The sequence below is a fragment of the Lepidochelys kempii genome, chromosome 6, assembly GCF_965140285.1.
Source record: "Lepidochelys kempii isolate rLepKem1 chromosome 6, rLepKem1.hap1, whole genome shotgun sequence".
In the NCBI taxonomy this organism is placed as follows: Eukaryota; Metazoa; Chordata; order Testudines; family Cheloniidae; genus Lepidochelys; species Lepidochelys kempii.
In genome coordinates this window covers 124,956,442-124,975,594 of record NC_136385.1, presented here as the reverse complement: position 1 = coordinate 124,975,594, position 19,153 = coordinate 124,956,442, and the positions used below count along the sequence as shown (strand labels likewise).

Genomic DNA, 19,153 nt, shown 5'->3' with positions numbered 1-19,153 from the left:
TAGCCTGGCCAGTCATGAAACTGGTTTTCAAAGCTTCTCTGATGTGTACCGCGCCCTCCTGTGCTCTTCTAACCACCCTGGTGTCTGGCTGCACGTAATCAGCAGCCAGGTGATTTGCCTCAACCTCCGACCCCGCCATAAACGTCTCCCCCTTACTCTCACAGATATTGTGGAGCACACAGCAAGCAGTAATAACAGTGGGAATATTGGTTTCGCTGAGGTCTAAGCGAGTCAGTAAACTGCGCCAGCGCGCCTTTAAACGTCCAAATGCACATTCTACCACCATTCTGCACTTGCTCAGCTTGCAGTTGAGCAGCTCCTGACTACTGTCCAGGCTGCCTGTGTACGGCTTCATGAGCCATGGCATTAAGGGGTAGGCTGGGTCCCCAAGGATACATATAGGCATTTCAACATCCCCAACAGTTATTTTCTGGTCTGGGAATAAAGTCCCTTCCTGCAGCTTTTGAAACGGACCACAGTTCCTGAAGATGCGAGCGTCATGTACCTTTCCCGGCCATCCCACGTTGATGTTGGTGAAATGTCCCTTGTGATCCACCAGAGCTTGCAGCACTATTGAAAAAGTACCCCTTACGGTTTACGTACTCGGCGGCTTGGTGCTCCGGTGCCAAGATAGGGATATGGGTTCTGTCTATGGCCCCACCACAGTTAGGGAATCCCATTGCAGCAAAGCCATCCACTATGACCTGCACATTTCCCAGGGTTACTACCCTTGATATCAGCAGATCTTTGATTGCGTGGGCTACTTGCATCACAGCAGCCCCCACAGTAGATTTGCCCACTCCAAATTGATTCCCAACTGACCGGTAGCTGTCTGGTGTTGCAAGCTTCCACAGGGCTATCGCCACTCGCTTCTGAACTGTGAGGGCTGCTCTCATCTTGGTATTCATGCGCCTCAGGGCAGGGGAAAGCAAGTCACAAAGTTCCATGAAAGTGCCCTTACGCATGCGAAAGTTTCGCAGCTACTGGGAATCGTCCCAGACCTGCAACACTATGCAGTCCCACCAGTCTGTGCTTGTTTCCCGAGCCCAGAATCGGCGTTCCACAGCATGAACCTGCCCCATTAGCACCATGATGCATGCATTGGCAGGGCCCATGCTTTCAGAGAAATCTGTGTCCATGTCCTGATCATTCACGTGACCGCGCTGACGTCGCCTCCTCGCCTGGTATCACTCTGCCAGGTTCTGGTGCTGCATATACTGCTGGATAATGTGTGTGGTGTTTAATGTGCTCCTAATTGCCAAAGTGAGCTGAGCGGCCTCCATGCTTGCCTTGGTATGGCGTCCGCACAGAAAAAAGGCGCAGAACGATTGTCTGCCGTTGCTCTGACGGAGGGAGGGGCGACTGACGACACGGCTTACAGGGTTGGCTTCAGGGAGCTAAAATCAACAAAGGGGGTGGCTTTACATCAAGGAGTATTTCAGGCAGGACTTCACGGAGGGTTCCAATAAGAAATGGTGCACCTAAGTTATTGTTCTTATTGGAACAAGGAGGTTAGCCTGGCCTCCGATTGATACATGGCTAGATTTACCTCGCTGCACCTTCTCTGTGAGTGACTGCAGTGTGACCTAGAGGAATGAGTCCCCTAGATGGGGGAGGAGGCAAATGAGTACAAAAAAAATCTGGTCTATTTCTTGTTTTGATCTACTCCAGCTATCTTTTACATCTTTGGCTGGCAGCAGACGGTGCAGAAGGACTGCATGCCATCCACATCTCATGGCTGCTCGGCAGAAGATGGTACAGTACTACTGCTAGCAATCCGTATCGCCTGCCTGCTCACCATAAGACGGTTCAATAGGACTGACTGCAGGACTAAAGAGAATGACCTGGTCAAGTCACTCCAAATTTAGTCCCTGCGCCCATGTCTGCCCAGGCGCTCCCAGCCGACGTGGCCAGGAGCACCTCAGACACGACGAGGACGGCTACCAGTCGTATTGCACTGTCTGCTGCCAGAAGGCAATGGGTTGCTGCTACTGTGTAGCAATGCTGTACCGCGTCTGCCAGCACCCAGGAGACATACGGTGACGGTTACCTGAGCGGGCTCCATGCTTGCCGTGGTATGGCGTCTGCAAAGGTAACTCAGGAAAAAAGGCGCGAAACAATTGTCTGCCCTTGCTTTCACGGAGGAAGGGAGGCCTGACGATATGTACCCAGAACCACCCACGATAATGTTTTAGCCCCATCAGGCATTGGGATCTCAATCCAGAATTCCAATGGGCAGCGGAGATTGCGGGAACTGTAGGATAGCTATCCACAGTGCAATGCTCCGGAAGTCGACTCTAGCCTCGGTACTGTGGAAGCACTCCGCCGAGTTAATGCACTTAATGCACTTAGAGCATTTTCTGTGGGGACACACACACTCGAATATATAAAACAGATTTCTAAAAAAACGACTTCTATAAATTCGACCTTATTCCGTAGTGTAGACATACCCTTAGAGAGACTAATAGTCCTGTACCAATAAGTTCACGTGTTAACAAGGTCCATTAATAATCTTAAAATTATCAGATAAAGACTCAATCCTAACAGTAAAACACAAACTATGAGAAATAGCCATAAAGAAACGCACCTGAAGAGAACCTATATTCTGGTGTGTTTGGTTTTTCAGCCTGAATGAAATCAGTTTCTGGCTGGACATTCTTTTCTGGGCTGTGCATGACAATGTCTTGACCCGTAAGATCTGTAGCAGACAGTTCCATCTCTTCTGTAACATCTGGCATTTCTATTTTAGTGCCAGGATCTTCCAGCGCTTGGGAATCAACAGGACCTGAACTCCTCCTTTCATCTGGGTGTAAACACACCTCAAGAACAGCTACATTTGTTTCCTGAAGAATTAAAAGGGAAAAGTAGAAAGTAAGATAGCAAGAGAGACATAAATAAGTACTCAGTTCTGTTTTGGGCTTTTTGTTTTGTTGTCAGTGAAAAATGTATCAACTTTAGAAACAGAAAGAAAGCACAAAGTGTACATGAGGGCCAGGACACGTGCAGGCCAAGAGATCATGGAAGATGGTACTCCACCATGTGTATTGTTAAGATACAAGGCCTGTGGGTTGGCGTTAGTCTTTGGATAATTTGTTAGAGTTTAGTACATTTACACAAGAGACTCTTCAAAAGACCAAAAAAAAAAGGTGGCCTCTGTAAGTCCACTGCTGTGATCTATTTCAGAGGTAAGCTAGTTTCTTTGGTGCTTCTTTGACAAGATTTTGAAGAGGAAAATATAAGGTCAATTCTCCCTCCCTGAAGAAAACTGAATTTACACTTTTAGCAGAGGTGCCTGAAGAGTATTTTAGGTAACCAGTTCGTTCTCTTGCTACATTGTTTCCTAAAAGCACAGAACTACATACTGAGCAATATTGAAGCTTGAAAAGTCCCATAGGCAAGGCTATCTCCCTGAGGAAAGCTATGAGAAACTTCTTGGGGAAGACAAGAGGGGCAGTCATAACTGAACAAATGTTTCATATACAAGATCCCCTCTGCAGACAGTGATGTGGAATAAGTGCATGGAGAAGTTAAATGCAGGTAAAGATAATATTGCATCTAGACATTCTCCGAGGTGAAACAAACAAACAGGAAGAACATTCTTTGCTTGCTCTTTTAAGTGTAGTAGATTCTGAGGATAAAAATCAATGCAGGAGATTTTTAGTAGTGTGTAGGAGAATGGCTTTATGCTGTTGGACTCAACTGGGCCCAAAAAGGATTAAATGTGGATCCATATAAACAAGAAACAAAGCTTAAGATAATCTGCCATTCAATACTAGTGATCCTATGCAAACACCTCTCCGAACTTTCAGACGCTCTGGAGGAACAGGAAAGTACATTCTCCTGATTCAGAATCCATGGTATTCACTGATTTATGGGGTAAACATTAACAGTTTCTTATATACTGAAGATAGATTTTTAAGGCACATACATGCACTAGTCAATGAAGACACAACTCACATTAGTTCTCTTAGTTCTCTCTGCTGCACCATCTGTCACAGAGCATTGTTCTTCTGCAAGTGGGGAGCCACTGAAAAAGAAACCTGAACATTCAGTCCTCTCTAACCATTCTCAACTTTTGGCATAGCCAACCTTGACCCCATTAAATAGTTTGTTCTGCAGTTATCATAGAATCATAGAACTGGAAGGGACCTTGAGAGGTCATCTAGTCCAGTTTCCTGCACTCAAAGCAGGATTAAGTATTATCTAGACCATCCCTGACAGGTATTGGTCCAACCTGCTCTTAAAAATCCCCAATGATGGAGATTCCACAACCTCCCTAGGCAATTTATTCCAGTGCTTAACCACTCTGATAGTTAGGAAGTTTTTCCTAATGTCCAACCTAAACCACCCTTGCTGCAATTTAAGCCCATTGCTTCTTGTTCTATCCTCTGAGGTTAAGAAGAACAATTTTTCTTCCTCCTCCTTGTAACAACCTTTTAAGTACTTGAAAACTGTTATGTCCCCGCTCAGTCTTCTCTTCTCCAGACTAAATAAACCCAGTATTTTCCAATCTTCCCTCATAGGTCATGTTTTCTAGACCTTTAAATCATTCTTGTGGCTTTTCTCTGGACCCCCTCCAATTTGTCCACATCTCTCCTGAAATGTGGCGCCCAGAATTGGATACAATACTTCAGTTGAGGCCTAATCAGCACAGTAGAGCAGAATGATTGCTTCTCATGTCTTGCTCACAATACTCTTGCTAATACATCCCAGAATGATGCTTGCTTTTTTTTGCAACAAGCGTTACACTGTTGATGCATATTTAGCTTGTGGACCACTATGACCCCCAGATCCCTTTCCACAGTACTCCTTCCTGGGCAGTCATTTCCCATTTTGCATGTGTGCAACTGATTGCTCCTTCCTAAGTGGAGTATTTTGTATTTGTCCTTATTGAGTTTCATCCTATTTACTTCAGACCATTTTTCCAATTTGTCCAGATCATTTTGAATTTTAATCCTATTCTCCGAAACACTTGAAACCCCTCCCAGCTTGGTATCGTCCACAAACTTTATAAATGTACTCTCCATGCCATTATCTAAATCACTGATGAAGCTATTGAACAGAACCGGACCCAGAACCGATCCCTGTAGGACCCCACTCATCATGCACTTCCACCATGATTGTGAACCACTGATAACTACTCTCTGGGAACAGTTTTCCAACCAGTTATGCACCCGCCTTATAGTAGCTCCATCTGGGTTGTATTTCCCTAGTTTATTTATGAGAAGGTCATGCAAGATGGTATCAAAAGTCTTATGAAAGTCAAGATATATCATATCTACCCCTTCCCCCCATCCACAAGGCTTGTTACCCTGTCAAAGAAAGCGATCAGGTTGCTTTGACATGATTTGTTCTTGACAAATCCATGCTGTTATTTATCACCTTATTATCTTCTAGGTGGAGCAAATTAAGCAATCTATTTGCAAACATTATCTTTCTGGGTACAGAAGTTAAGCTGACTGGTCTAATTCCCCAGGTTGTCCTTATTTCCCTTTTTATAGATGGGCACCATATTTGTCCTTTTCCTATTGTGACTTTTCAAAGATGATTGCTAATGGCTCATATCTCCTCAGTCAGCTCCTTGAGTATTCTAGGATGCATTTAATCAGTGCCTGGTGATTTGAAGACATTTAACTTGTCTAAGTAATTTTTAATTTGTTCTTTCCCTATTTTAGGCTCTGATCCTACTTCATTTTCACTGGCATTCACTATGTTAGACATCCAATTGCCACCAACCTTCTTGGTGAAAACCGAAACAAAGAAGTCATTAAGTACCTCTGCCATTCTCACATTTTCTGTTATTGTCTCTCCTCCCTGATTGAGTAATGGGCCTACTCTCTCATTGGCCTTCCTCTTGCTTCTAATGTATTTGCAAAATGTTTTCTTGTTTCCTTTTATGTTCCTATCTAGTTTGATCTCATTTTGTGCCTTAGCTTTTCTAATTTTGTCCCTACATACTTGTGTTATTTGTTTGTATTCATTTTTTGTAATTTGACCAAGTTTCCACTTTTTGTAGGACTCTTTTTTGAGTTTTTGATCATTGAAGATCTCTTGGTTAAGCCAGGGTGGTCTCTTGCCAGGCTTCCTATCTTTCCTATGCAGTGGGATAGTTTGCTTTTGTGCCCATAATAATGTCTCTTTGAAAAACTGCCAACTGTCTTCAATTGTTTTTCCCCTTAGACTTGCTTCCCATTGGATTTTACCTACCAACTCTCTGAGTTTGCTAAAGTGTGCCTTCTTGAAATCCATTGTCTTTATTATGCTGTTCTCCCTCCTACCGTCATGGTCACTACTCACTACACAACTCATTTTCTGGACAGAAATTAAATGTCTACTTATGCACAATGAAATTATGTTTGAGATGCAAAGCCTTTTTAGGTCAGTGGAGGGAGGAAAACAAGGACTTGACATCTTTTACCCAGGCAGAATTAATGGTAAGATTTAGCAAACATTAATATTGACAACTGTATGTGCTGAGAGGGAGTCTAAATTTTCTCATGTAAAAGTTAACTAGTAACTTCTGCAGCAACTGAAGTTAGAATGAAGCTGTATTCAAGTGTCTACCTTTGTTCCAGTGTGCTGCCAAACAGAGTTTTTCTAGTAGGAGCCTGTAGCCCGTTAGGATTTTCTGGAACATGAAAGCCACTGGCTGCTGGTGGAGTCTGTTTTGCAACAGCGTCCTCAGAGCTGCAGAGAATGGCAAGTCTGCTTTGGAGCAAAGTTCTACTAGCTGATCCTGGAGTTGTCAGTTGTTTAGAAATCCGTTGGGAAGATCTACCAGGTGTTTTGGAAGGCAAAGCTGAAAAATGTGTTTAAAGTTTCATTAGATAGGACATGTTTCTATAGGATGGGACAAATTCAGTGACCAAGATTCTGATTAGAAACACTTTCTAATTTGCTATTTTTTCAATTGGTTGAAGTTAAGTGGTTTATTCAGATGGCAAGTTAAGAATAATTTATTGTGAATCTACCAGGTAGAATACGAACAAAGGTGACAAGCGTGAATAGGTCACTATCACCCATGGGCGAATAATTTTCAAAAAGCGATCACTGTATTGGACCTCTCAGTCCTTGTGCAGGTTTCCTTTCAGGACACCTCCATCAAAAGATAAGCCTGGGACCTTAAATTTGTAACTTTGCTAGATACTAAAAATCATGGACTGAACATAGACACTGGATTTCTGGCTTATTACAGCAATCTGTAACCAATTTAAACCCCTGCCCCAGCCTCCCCACACCTTTCCCCACCTATGACTGGAGAGGTGCTAAAGGGCCACTTCACCATGAATGGTCCCTTGATGTGTTAACTACTTATGCTAAAAAATCTGTTCCACCTTGTATTTCCCTGTGACACTCTGAGTACATGTCCCAGACCTGAAGAGGAGCTCTGTGTAAACCTGACAGTTTGTCTTTCTCACCAATAGAAGTAGGTCCAGTGACAGAGTATCTCTTACTCACCTTGTTTCAACTGACAGATTCAGATTTGTTAGTGGACACCATCTTGGCATTTAAAGCCAATGTTGCTGAATCCTTTTAATTCAAAGACCTCAAGGTATTAGTCACGTGCATTAAAAGAATTCTGCTACTTTTGGGAAGATAAATCTATACCCAAGAACAACAGGAGTTGAGAACACACTCTTAGAATCAGACTGAACACCTGGAAAGATGATAGAGAAAAGAAGCTGAACACCGCTCCTAATGGCTCAGAGCCAACTGGGAACAAGGCTATTGAGAAAAAGGATTTCATAATTAGATTGCAGTAGAAGAAAGATCTTGTGTACTCCTTTGCTCTCTTAACTATGTGTCTAGCACAGTAACAAAGGGCAGAACCTATTTACAGAGATCTAGAGGCTGTTTAGTCATGTGAGTAAAGCAAGAATACTCAACATAAAGCTTTGTAGTTAACCAGGTGCTGAAAATTGTATACAAAACATTGTCACATTACTGCCTGATTTACTTCAGTAGACATCTCAATTGAGTGAATTCATTCAAATAACTTCATCCATGCAAAACAACTGCCTTCAGTTCTTTGTGTAATGAACTTACACAAAGGTGAAATACCATTCCACCTGACACTGAAGTGAGACAACAGCATCAAATATAATCCACAAAGTTCAAACTGGAGCACAGGGGGAGGAAGTCCCACCAGCAGTATCGGATCACAGTAATAGGAATGAACTTCACCGACCTGGAAAAGATTTGAGAGGACTTTCAATTCTGAAAAATCCTGCCTCAAACACCACCTTTTCTTCTTCTTTTGGCATCTCTTGGGCTGCAAAGTCAGCTGCTGTCTCTCCCTGCTTCATTTTCTCTTTCATGGCTGCTCTTATGGCAGCAATACGGTTTCGGGCAGCAGTTCTTCCAGCAGCCCCTTGTTTCAGCTTAGATATCCCACTTGGGACAGCTTTCTTCTGAAAGTTGTAGAAAGAGAATCTCTATCGCATCTTAAAGCTTAGAGACAAAAAGCAGTTATGCAAGAACATCTTCGGGGCTGCTGGCCACTGTAAATAGTGCCCATACAAAGATGGTTATGAGAAATCTAATTTCTGGATTCAGAGTAACAGCTGTGTTAGTCTGTATTCGCAAAAAGAAAAGGAGTACTTGTGGCACCTTAGAGACTAACCAATTTATTTGAGCATGAGCTTTCGTGAGCTACAGCTCACTTCATCGGATGCATACCGTGGAAACTGCAGCAGACTTTATATACACACAGAGATCATGAAACAATACCTCCTCCCACCCCACTGTCCTGCTGGTAATAGCTTATCTAAAGTGATCATCAAGTTGGGCCATTTCCAGCACAAATCCAGGTTTTCTCACCCTCCACCCCCCACACACAAACTCACTCTCCTGCTGGTAATAGCCCATCCAAAGTGACAACTCTCTACACAATGTGCATGATAATCAAGGTGGGCCATTTCCTGCACAAATCCAGGTTCTCACCCCCCCTCACCCCCATACACACACAAACTCACTCTCCTGCTGGTAATAGCTCATCCAAAGTGACCACTTTCCCTACAATGTGCATAGTAATCAAGGTGGGCCATGTCCAGCACAAATCCAGGCTCTCTCACCCCCCCCTTTTTTTCCTACCCCCCACAGACGTTCTGGTTAAACTTGGATTTAAACTTGGAGAGTGGTCAGTTTGGATGAGCTATTGCCAGCAGGAGAGTGAGTTTGTGTGTGTGTGTCTCCCCGGAAAAAAAAAAAGGGGTGTGTGTGAGAAAGCTCATCCAAAGTGACCACTCTCCCTACAATGTGCATGGTAATCAAGGTGGGCCATGTCCAGCACAAATCCAGGCTCTCTCACCGCCCCCCCTTTTTTTTCCGGGGACACACACACACAAACTCACTCTCCTGCTGGCAATAGCTCATCCAAACTGACCACTCTCCAAGTTTAAATCCAAGTTTAACCAGAACGTCTGCGGGGGTAGGAAAAAAGGGGGGGGGGTGAGAAAGCCTGGATTTGTGCTGGACATGGCCCACCTTGATTACCATGTACATTGTAGGGAGAGTGGTCACTTTGGATGAGCTATTACCAGCAGGATAGTGAGTTTGTGTGTGTGTTTTTTGGAGGGGGGTGAGAGAACCTGGATTTGTGCAGGAAATGGCCCACCTTGATTATCATGCACATTGTGTAGAGAGTTGTCACTTTGGATGAGCTATTACCAGCAGGAGAGTGAGTTTGTGTGTGGGGGGGTGGAGGGTGAGAAAACCTGGATTTGTGCTGGAAATGGCCCAACTTGATGATCACTTTAGATAAGCTATTACCAGCAGGACAGTGGGGTGGGAGGAGGTATTGTTTCATGATCTCTGTGTGTATATAAAGTCTGCTGCAGTTTCCACGGTATGAATCATAGAATCATAGAATATCAAGGTTGGAAGGGACCCCAGAAGGTCATCTAGTCCAACCCCCTGCTCAAAGCAGGACCAATTCCCAGTTATGCATCCGATGAAGTGAGCTGCAGCTCACGAAAGCTCATGCTCAGATAAATTGGTTAGTCTCTAAGGTACCACAAGTACTCCTTTTCTTTTTGCTAATTTCTGGAGAGGTCATCCCTGTTCATGTCCATGATCTCTTGTACCATCATTCAACTATTTCTGGGTTTGGGGAATGGACAAAAAGAGCAGAGCAATTTCTTTTCAAGGAGTGTTGAAGTAAAAGCCTATAATTCAAAACTTTTTCTGACACCTTGCTGATGGCAATCAGGGTTTCTTTTGCTCATGTCCTTGTAAGCAGTGGGCTGCAGAGACTCCTAGTGGCCAGGAGATAGAGATGCAGGACATCATGGACTACAGCAAAAGGGATGCTACTAGCTTACCTATAAAAGTTTCTCTTCCTAACCACAAGGGTCCAACCATTTTTTTTTAATTGAAGCTTATATTCTGGTGCATAGTTCTGCAGCAAAGAATGGATTCTACAGCCAAACTGTGGAACGCACACAGCCCTGACTGTTAGTCCAATGAGTCACTGGAAGCAATTACCTACCTTCCACTTGGCAGACTGTATTAAATACTTTAACAGTTATGTTTTTGGAGCGTGTCAGACTGTTCATACCCAAAAAATCAAAAGTATTCTAACCCCAATAGTGGAACTGTCCTACGTTTACTCCCCTTTATTACAGTTTAGCAGTTTATTTACAGTTTAGCAAAGTCACCCATTACTTCCTAGTTTTGCCACTGGCATGACTGCAAAGACCTCACCTGAAAAATCAAACTGAGTTAATATTACACCGACAGAGTCCTCTCTCTAGACCACAACTGAGCTACTACACTTGAAGTTTGTGGCTTTGCAGCCGCTTTCCCCCTCAGGGTCTGTGGCACCCCCTTCTGGCAGGGGCAAACAGCAGTAGGTCTGGGCTCTGGCTCTTTGAGTGTGGACGGAGTAGTCAATAGTTTATGGCCCTCAGCCTCCTGGCTGGGGCAAACAACAACAGCTGTTTCTGAGCTCTGGCCCTCTGGGTGGAGCAGAGCAAACAAACAGTCTGTAGCTCTCAGCCTCCTGGCTGGGGCAAGCAATCACGCAGCAATCTCTGAGTTCCGATGCAGGCCCTCTGGCCTAGGGTGAGTATGCAGCCAGCCCTATGTGTGGGACAGTGGCAGGGCGTAGGGGTACCCAGTCCCACCCTACTCCACCAGGTGTCAGCTCAGGGCCCTAGCAGTGGCGGAGAGTCCCATAACTGGGTCAAGTAGGGAAACACTGCCTCATGTCCTGCCAGCACAACTGGACCAACATCTGGTTTCCCTGACATAGCACTGTCCACACAAGCACTTAAGTCTGTGTAATTTATGTCGCTCAGGGGTGTGGCTTATTCAATTAATTGGGGTGGGGGAAGGGTGAAGATTGTTTTTTGAAAGTTCTGTAATGTTACTGGTTGTATTTAGAGAGGAAAAACTGGATGAGCAGGGCTTCAGGAGGTATAGTACCCTTATACTATAAAAATTCTACCAGTTATTTAGAACTGTTCAAAACTCTTACATGTTAAGTCTTAGAGCAGACTTTTAGGAGTCGCACATACCTTGATGGCTCTTTTGCTTGGGATGTTAACTGGCTGCCAACCATTCTCTTGAAGTTTACTAAGGTTATCAAATTTTTTATTCACATCTTCTACCTGATGAAGATCCAAGAAAACATTGCAGAACTAGGTTATGGTTGAGATATGCAGCTGTAAATCTAGTGTAACTTATTTCAATCAAATGTTCTTTAAGCATGAAACAGGCGGTTTATTGTGTATTTAGGTACCTTTACATTAAGAACATAAGAATGGACATACAGGGTCAGACCAAAGGTCCATCTAGCCCAGTATCCTGTCTTCCAACAGTGGCCAATGCCAGGTGCTTCAGAGGGAATGAACAGAACAGGTAATCATCAAGTGATCCGTCCCCTGTCACCCATTCCCAGCTTCTGGCAAACAAAGGCCAGGGACACCATCCCTTCTCATCCTCGCTAATAGCCACTGATGGACCTATCCTCCATGAATATATCTAGTTTTTTTTTTTTTTAACTCTGTTATAGTCTTGGCCTTCACAACATCCTCTGGCAAGGAGTTCCACAGGTTGATTGTGTGTTGTGTGAAGAAATGCTTCCTTTTGTTTGCTTTGAACGTGCTGCCTGCCTATTAATTTCATTTGGTGACCCCTAGTTCATGTATTATGAGAAGGAGTAAACAACACTTATTTACTTTCTCCACACCAGTCATGATTTTATAGCCCTCTATCATATCTGCCCTTAGCCTTTTTTTTTCCAAGCTGAAAAGTCCCAGTTTTTTTAATCTCTCCTCATATGGAAGCTGTTCCATACCCATAATCATTTTTGTTGTCCTTTTCTGTACCTTTTCCAATTAAATATAGAACTACCAACAGATTCTAGTGGGAGAAATGAATCGCTGGCTCCCAGTTAACATAGCTGATGTGACCAACACTAATATACACATATTAGATTCAAAGACACTTGGGTTTATTCAAAACAGCCCTTGCCACACTGGATGATCCAATGAAAGGAAACATTGGATCACCTTCAGGAAATCCAGCACCTAGAATTAAAGTAGTCTGCTTCCAGTCTACTGTTCACATGCTGAATTAGAAATCAAGAGTGAGAAATTAAGTTGTGTCATAGAAATTTTCTTAGAAATCGTTAGGTTTAAGGGCTATGTGGAACACATTATTGTGCAACAGTACCTACAATGGGAACACCCAGAAGTGCAGGCTCTCTCCTAGGTAGAAAACATTTTTAGTGTAGAGTTGTCGCAAGATTTGCTATACCTCTGCCTCCTTTCCTAGATTCCTTTTCCTAGCCTGTTCAGTCCCTGCTCTTGACAGCCTGAGACTATAGACATAAATTTGTACTACAATAGTACCATCTCCCTGGCTTGTCTTTGACTGTGATAAGGAGTTTGCTGTCCCGTCAGTCTGGAGTTACAACACTTGGTCCGTCCCTGGTGAACTGGTTCTCTGCGGTAACGTGCATCCGATTCCACCAGTTCTCCTCCCACCTCTCACTTGCAGCATGTGCAAGTGACTGAGTAGTGAGGGAGAACTGGGCAGAACTGGGGGATTTTTTTATGCCAAGTTTGTCTCCACAGCACGGTCATGCTTCCTCCTAGGTAAAGGTTTTCTGATGCCTTTCCAGCAACCGAATAGGCGTGTAGCAGCATATTCCATTCTTTCAGCATATACAAAGTTGGCTGCATTAACCAAAGGTTTCTTCCCAAGTGCCTGTGACTTTCCAGGAGGCAGACCCACCCACTTCCCTGAGAAAATCCAAGGACAAACTCTGGTTCCCTTGGGTGATAATTGCAAGCTAAATACATTTTTGCCTTTTGATTTTTAAAAAAAGGACACAAGAGGCACTAATAAATTCCAGTTTAGGAAAGGCTCATTTCCCCCAGGCTCAAATGCATTTCACTACTGCTCTCTGAAACACACAGAAGGGGGTCTGTAGATGTTCTTCCCCACTACTCTCAAAACAGGGCAAGTTGTTTAGCTTCTGCAGTACTCCCACCTTGGGATCATACACAGCTCTGTTACAGTGTACAGGTTACCATTAGACTACTAAACCAGCACCTATAATTTTGTTTTGTGTACACAAGATACAATATATTAGGGTCTGAAAATCTACAAATGCAGCCTCCATAAAATGAACACAGTGGATTGGAAGAAGTTTCACATGAATTCCGTAGAGGTTCTGTGTTTTGTTGTAGTTTAACATTTTAAGTGCATACCTGAAAACTAACCATATCCCAAAATCCATCCAGATCTGTGCATGTCGTCGCCTTATCACCCCATTTAAATTCACAGTTATCCACCAGTCCTTCAAACTGTTTAAACCTCTCTGCTATGAGCAGTCTCGTTTGACCAACTGTTGTCCGAATGAGATCTTTTGCTGATGGTAAAAAGTTAACAGTTGAAGATACACATTAAAAGAACACTTCATTCTACAATTATTTTGGTTTAATCTATTTATGTCTAATAGTGTAGAGTGCCAGAATTCGCTTCCTGTATAACCTGACTTCAGATTCACTGCATCCAGAGCAATGTTTCAAAACAGCTCATATGGAGCAGCAGCCAACCACCATATGCAACCCTTCTAGGCATGCTAGATACTTTTAGAAGTAGCACAACCTCCAGAGATCTTTAAAGAGGAGGTCTGACTATGGCATTGGACTCATATTCCCCAGACAAGAACAGTTACTCTATGTTAAGTCTTAAATTTGGTTTAAAAGCTATTATATAGTTTGGCTATGTTCCATGCATTTTTATTATTATTTTTTGTAAAAGTCACCCAAAAAAGCACAGAATGGGCAAAGTTTGAAAATGACAAGTTGTTTTGGTGTACAACTCCATTTACTTTGTTAGTGTCAGCAAGCTACATCCTAAATCTCATGCTCCAGGGTTTCAGCTGGCCACCAGAAGGGGGCAGGAAGGGATTTCCCCCGCCCCCCAGCTATTCTGGGAGAGTTTTTATTTATCTCCTTCCTCTGAAGCATCAGGAGATGGCCATGGCTGGAGATGGGACGCTGAGGGGTGGCCAGAGCTCTGAGGTGGCACCAAGTACACTCTCTCTCAGGTGCTTGGTCTGCTGGTTCTGACTTAAATGCTCATGCTGTAACTAATCACTATATGTGGGGGTTGGGAAGGAATTTCCCCCCACGTCAGATTGGCAGAGATCTTGGGGTTTTTTCACCTTCCTCTGCAGCATGTGGGTGCAGGTCACTTGCCAGGATTATCTGGGTGTATGTCACTTAATCATTTTCCTGCAATTGTGGGGGCCTCGGTCACTGGTGTACCTCAGTCCCTCCTAGTCTCTGCCTGTGGCTCATAATAATCTAGTGTCCTGTGGATTGTAAGACTTTGGTCTCATTTCGGTTGTTGGGTTAATGTGCGGGTGCTAGGTAGGGTTGGTGGCCTGTGTTATACAAGAGGTGACACTAGATTACCCAGTGGTCCCTTCTAGCCTGAAACTCTGACACTCTGTGAGCTTTAATGTTAACATTTAAAAATATTCTGGATAAACTCTAAACTTTGCCAAATACAGTTTTTTCATGTGTCCCAACCAATGCAATTTGGCCCATACAATCAAAATAAATTATGCTTTTTCCCCCCGCCCCCAGTGATCAGACAATATGGGGTTGGGATGAAACCCATTCTGTGCCCTACTACGTGTTTGTTCTCTTACCATCCTCTGGTATGTCCAGGTCAAACTTTCCATCCCACTGGAGACAGTGTGACATCAGCCTCTCAGTCTCAGAGGCAAGAACGTTTCTAAAAAGAAAAGAAAAAAGTGAGATACCCAACCTCTGTTATATTTTAGAGTAAAATTGATTCTCCCTAACTGCCATTAGTACTTTTGCAGCTGCTGGTGTTATCTCTTAGTCTCTTACTAGGAGGGAAAGATTTCTTCTTTCTGCTCTAGGAATGGTTTGATAGGCTTTATAGCTTGCTCGTATATTCTAAGCAGCCAGTCTTGGAGACTGATAAAAAGAGGAACTTTCTCAGCTCGCTCTCCTAGGGTTAAGAAGGCATTCGTCTTCATCACTTTAAACTGTTTTTATTCAATATGTATAGAATACAAACAAAGCACAAAGAGAATAGTAATTAATATTTGCTTGGTACATATAGAAAGATGAAGACACTGATCTATTAAAAATTAACATTTAAGAGATGGTTTGTCACTGGATTTAAGAACTCTAGGAAAGGCCAGTATGAGAGTTAAACATGACTCAGATTATCCAACTACCATGAAAACCTCTTACTATTTGTGTTATTAGAGTTTAAAGTGACTTAGAGTTTGTGTTTTATGGATATTCTAGTTTTTAGTGCTCTGCTCTGAAGTCTTGTTAGCTAAGTAGGACGCTAATCTTAACACAAACCTGAAATAGGGTACATCATGATCGGTTTCTCCTCCTTTGGTTTCAATTGCTGGGATATCTGCAGACACTGGAATAGTTTCATTTGAACTCTGCATAGCATCTTGCGTCTTGGTTGAAACACATTCTGAAAAAACATATGAAGGATATTTGATCACCAGGACACTGCATTTGCCAAACAAGGAAGAGAAGATTACATTAAATGTGAATCACAATACTATACCATCCTTCACTTTCAGTGAATGTGTACCAATTTGCTGTTCTTGAGAGCTTTTATCAGTCCCTTCCTGAGCAGGTGAAACTTGACTTTTAAACAAACACTCTTTTCTTGATTCTTCTTTAGAAATATTACTAAGGAACAGAAAAGTTAGAAAGTTACTTGGCATGCCTTAAAATTGGCTAACATGGCCAATAATATACTACATTACAGGAACAAGGCATTTTTAAGTACAGTTAATCAAATCTAAATGTTAAACATTTGTGCCTTGAGAATTCAAACTATTTTTACTAAAAAGCAACAAGTGTGTATTTCATAGCATATATCAAGAGACTGCAGAGAGCTCTACTTCTAAAGGTACAGGATTATAGACCATGGTTTCCTTTACCACTACACAGTCAAATATAGGCTTGGCGGGTAGTGATCAGAAAGCATTTCATTAAATGTCAGATCTCCTTCAGCTGACATACTGTTACAGTTTAACATTAGACAGATTTCCACAGCAGAATTGACATTGCAATCTGAATCCTTTTTCATCACCAAGGTCTAAGTTGTAATGGAAGCAAAGTTGTTAGAAGAGGGAATTCTTACGCTTCAATTTTCATAGGGCTCCAGGAGAGACAGGGGGTCAAAAATGCATTTGCCCTGGAAGGAGTCATGGGTGTAACTTTATAAGTTGTTAAACCATCTAGGGGCTGAAACACAAAGTTCTGAGGAGCAAAAGAACGTGTTCTCTGTCTCAATGGAACCGGAATGTGTGTCACTGATATGTTTTCCTTTTCCAGCAGGGTCTCTTCCTGATGGACTTCTGATGTTGGATTTTTAGAGTTACTGACAGAGACTTCAGTTAGTTGATCCATTAAAGTATTTCCTTCCACTTCATGTTTATGTGCCTGTAACAGCACAAGGTAGACAAAACAAACATTTAAACCAGTTCTTATAGTAGAAATAAAGGAGAGATTATTGTCACTTCTATTTCAACTTTAGTCCATATTATTGCAAGTACTACAGGACTTTAGTCATTAGATAACAATACAGAACACATTTTTGGGACAAATACTTACGTTAAAAGAAGTGACCAGTAGTTGGAGTCATCCATAAATCAAGATAATTTGTGGAAAGAAATTCTATCAGGTGGTTCTCAAGCAGGGGTAAACGTATCCCTGGGGGTACACAGAGGTCTTCCAAGGGGTACATCAACTAATCTACATATTTGCCTAGTTTTACAACAGGCTACATAAAAAGCACTAGTGAAGTCAATACAAACTAAAATTTCATACAATTAAATGTTTATACTGCTCTATAAACTATACACTGAAATGTAAGTACTATATTTATATTCCAATTGATTTATTTTATAAGTATATGGTAAAAATGAGAAAGTAAGCAATTTTTCAGTAATAGTGTGCTGAGACATTTTTGTATTTTTAGGTCTGACTTTCTCAGCAAGTAGTTTTTAAGTGAGATAAAACTTGGGGTACACAAGACAGATCAGACCTGAAAGGGGTACAGTAGTGTGGAAAGGTTGAGAACCACTGCTCTAGAAGATTAAATTTAGATCTAATCCTCCTTAAGTCTTATTTAAGATAGCTGAATTCCCTTGCTTTGAGTTTGAGACTTACATTTCATCCTCAGCTTGCCTGTTCTACCTAGATATTGGGGATGTTACAGGGTGAGTGTACTTCCAATACTTAGGCACATTAGCCAAGCAATAGACAGAATGAAGGCCTCCATCCTAAATTATAGCACTGGAATACTGAAAGACTGTTACTTATCTGTGCTGCAACTGTTGTTCTTTAAGATGTGGATGAAGATGTGTATTCCACTCAGGTATGTGCATGCCAAGTGCACCAAAGCTAGAGAACTTTGCCTAGCAGTACCCAAAGGGATGGTGCTCACGACTGTGGCCCCTCTCCAGGTTATTTAAGGGCAGTGCTGCCCTGCTCCCCGTCACTTCCTTCATATTGAATGTCAAGAACTGAGACTCTGAGGCACAGGGGACTGAGGGTGAATCGGGGAATACAAGTCTGCACCCATATCTCAAACAACAATTACAGTACAGGTAAGTAACAATCTTTTCTTTTCTGAGTGGTTGCAGACATGTATTCCACTTGGGTAACTCACAAGCAGTATCAGAAGGAAGTGGGGCTTGAAGTCTCCTTAAAGAGCAACAACAAGACTGCCTTCCCAAAATTCATGTCTGGTCTGAACGCAGATGTAACAGCATAATGCTTGGTAAAAATATGTATGGAAGACCATGTAGCATCCCTGCAAATATTCAATATTGAAATGTCACTGAGAAATGCGATCCATGTCACTTGGGACCTTGTCAAATGGGCTCAATCTCTGCAGAGGCGGGGTCTGAGCTATCCCATAACAAGCGGTTGTAACATGGGATGTTATCCGCCTTGGAATTGCCAGCATAGAGAGCGCTTGACCCTTTTGCAATCCGCAAAGGAAATAAAAAGACAAGGAAACAAAATGGTTTAGTTCTTTCCAAGTAAATGCCATGCATTGTCTCACATCCAAGGAATGAAGACACTGTTCATTAGCATTGGAATGAGATTTTGGAAAAAATATGGGTAAGTAAACATGCTGGTTAAGATGAAATAGTGACACCCCGAGACTAAAAATTTAGGATGAGGTGTCAAGGCAATCTTGTCCTTGAAAAACTGAGTATATAGAGGGTCTGCCATCAGGGCCCTACAGCTCACTAACTCTTCTCGCAGAAGTTATGGCTGCAAGAAACCCTGTCTTTCTGCCTAGGAGAGACAGAGAACAAGTTGCCAAGGGAGAACCCATAAGTGGGCTAACACAGTATTAAGTCTCACTTTCTTCTCTGGTAGAAAGAGACAAGAGACCCCTTTCAGAAATCTGACTACTATGGAGTTCAAGGAAACTGATTGTCCTTGGATTTCAGGATGAAATGCTGAAATCACTGTCACATGGACCCTCAACAAACTGAGATACAGACCAGAGGACTGAAGGTGTAACAGGTACTCCAGGACGTCCTGAATGCAGGATTGCATCAGTGGAATCCCCCGGCCTAGGCATCAAATGGGAAAATGTT

The 19,153-nt window shown here is 42.6% G+C and overlaps 1 protein-coding gene across 4 annotated transcripts in view; it reads right to left on the bottom strand.

Annotated features, from left to right (window-relative positions):
* The window catches only part of DLGAP5 (DLG associated protein 5), a 47,379-nt gene that overhangs the window by 4,663 nt on the left and 23,563 nt on the right, over nt 1-19,153 (bottom strand). For 2 of the 4 annotated variants that reach the window (XM_073350056.2, XM_073350059.2), the window contains 10 exons: nt 16,675-16,976; nt 16,090-16,217; nt 15,870-15,993; nt 15,176-15,261; nt 13,722-13,882; nt 11,520-11,612; nt 8,189-8,411; nt 6,565-6,799; nt 3,958-4,027; nt 2,588-2,843 (listed from right to left, as the gene is read on the bottom strand). In XM_073350056.2, coding sequence (XP_073206157.1) covers nt 2,588-2,843; nt 3,958-4,027; nt 6,565-6,799; nt 8,189-8,411; nt 11,520-11,612; nt 13,722-13,882; nt 15,176-15,261; nt 15,870-15,993; nt 16,090-16,217; nt 16,675-16,976 — 1,678 coding nt within the window. Of the gene's footprint in view, nt 1-215; nt 1,398-2,587; nt 2,844-3,957; nt 4,028-6,564; nt 6,800-8,188; nt 8,412-11,519; nt 11,613-13,721; nt 13,883-15,175; nt 15,262-15,869; nt 15,994-16,089; nt 16,218-16,674; nt 16,977-19,153 lie in introns of those variants that run through there. The other 2 variants (XM_073350058.2, XM_073350057.2) reach the window with 2 other exon arrangements.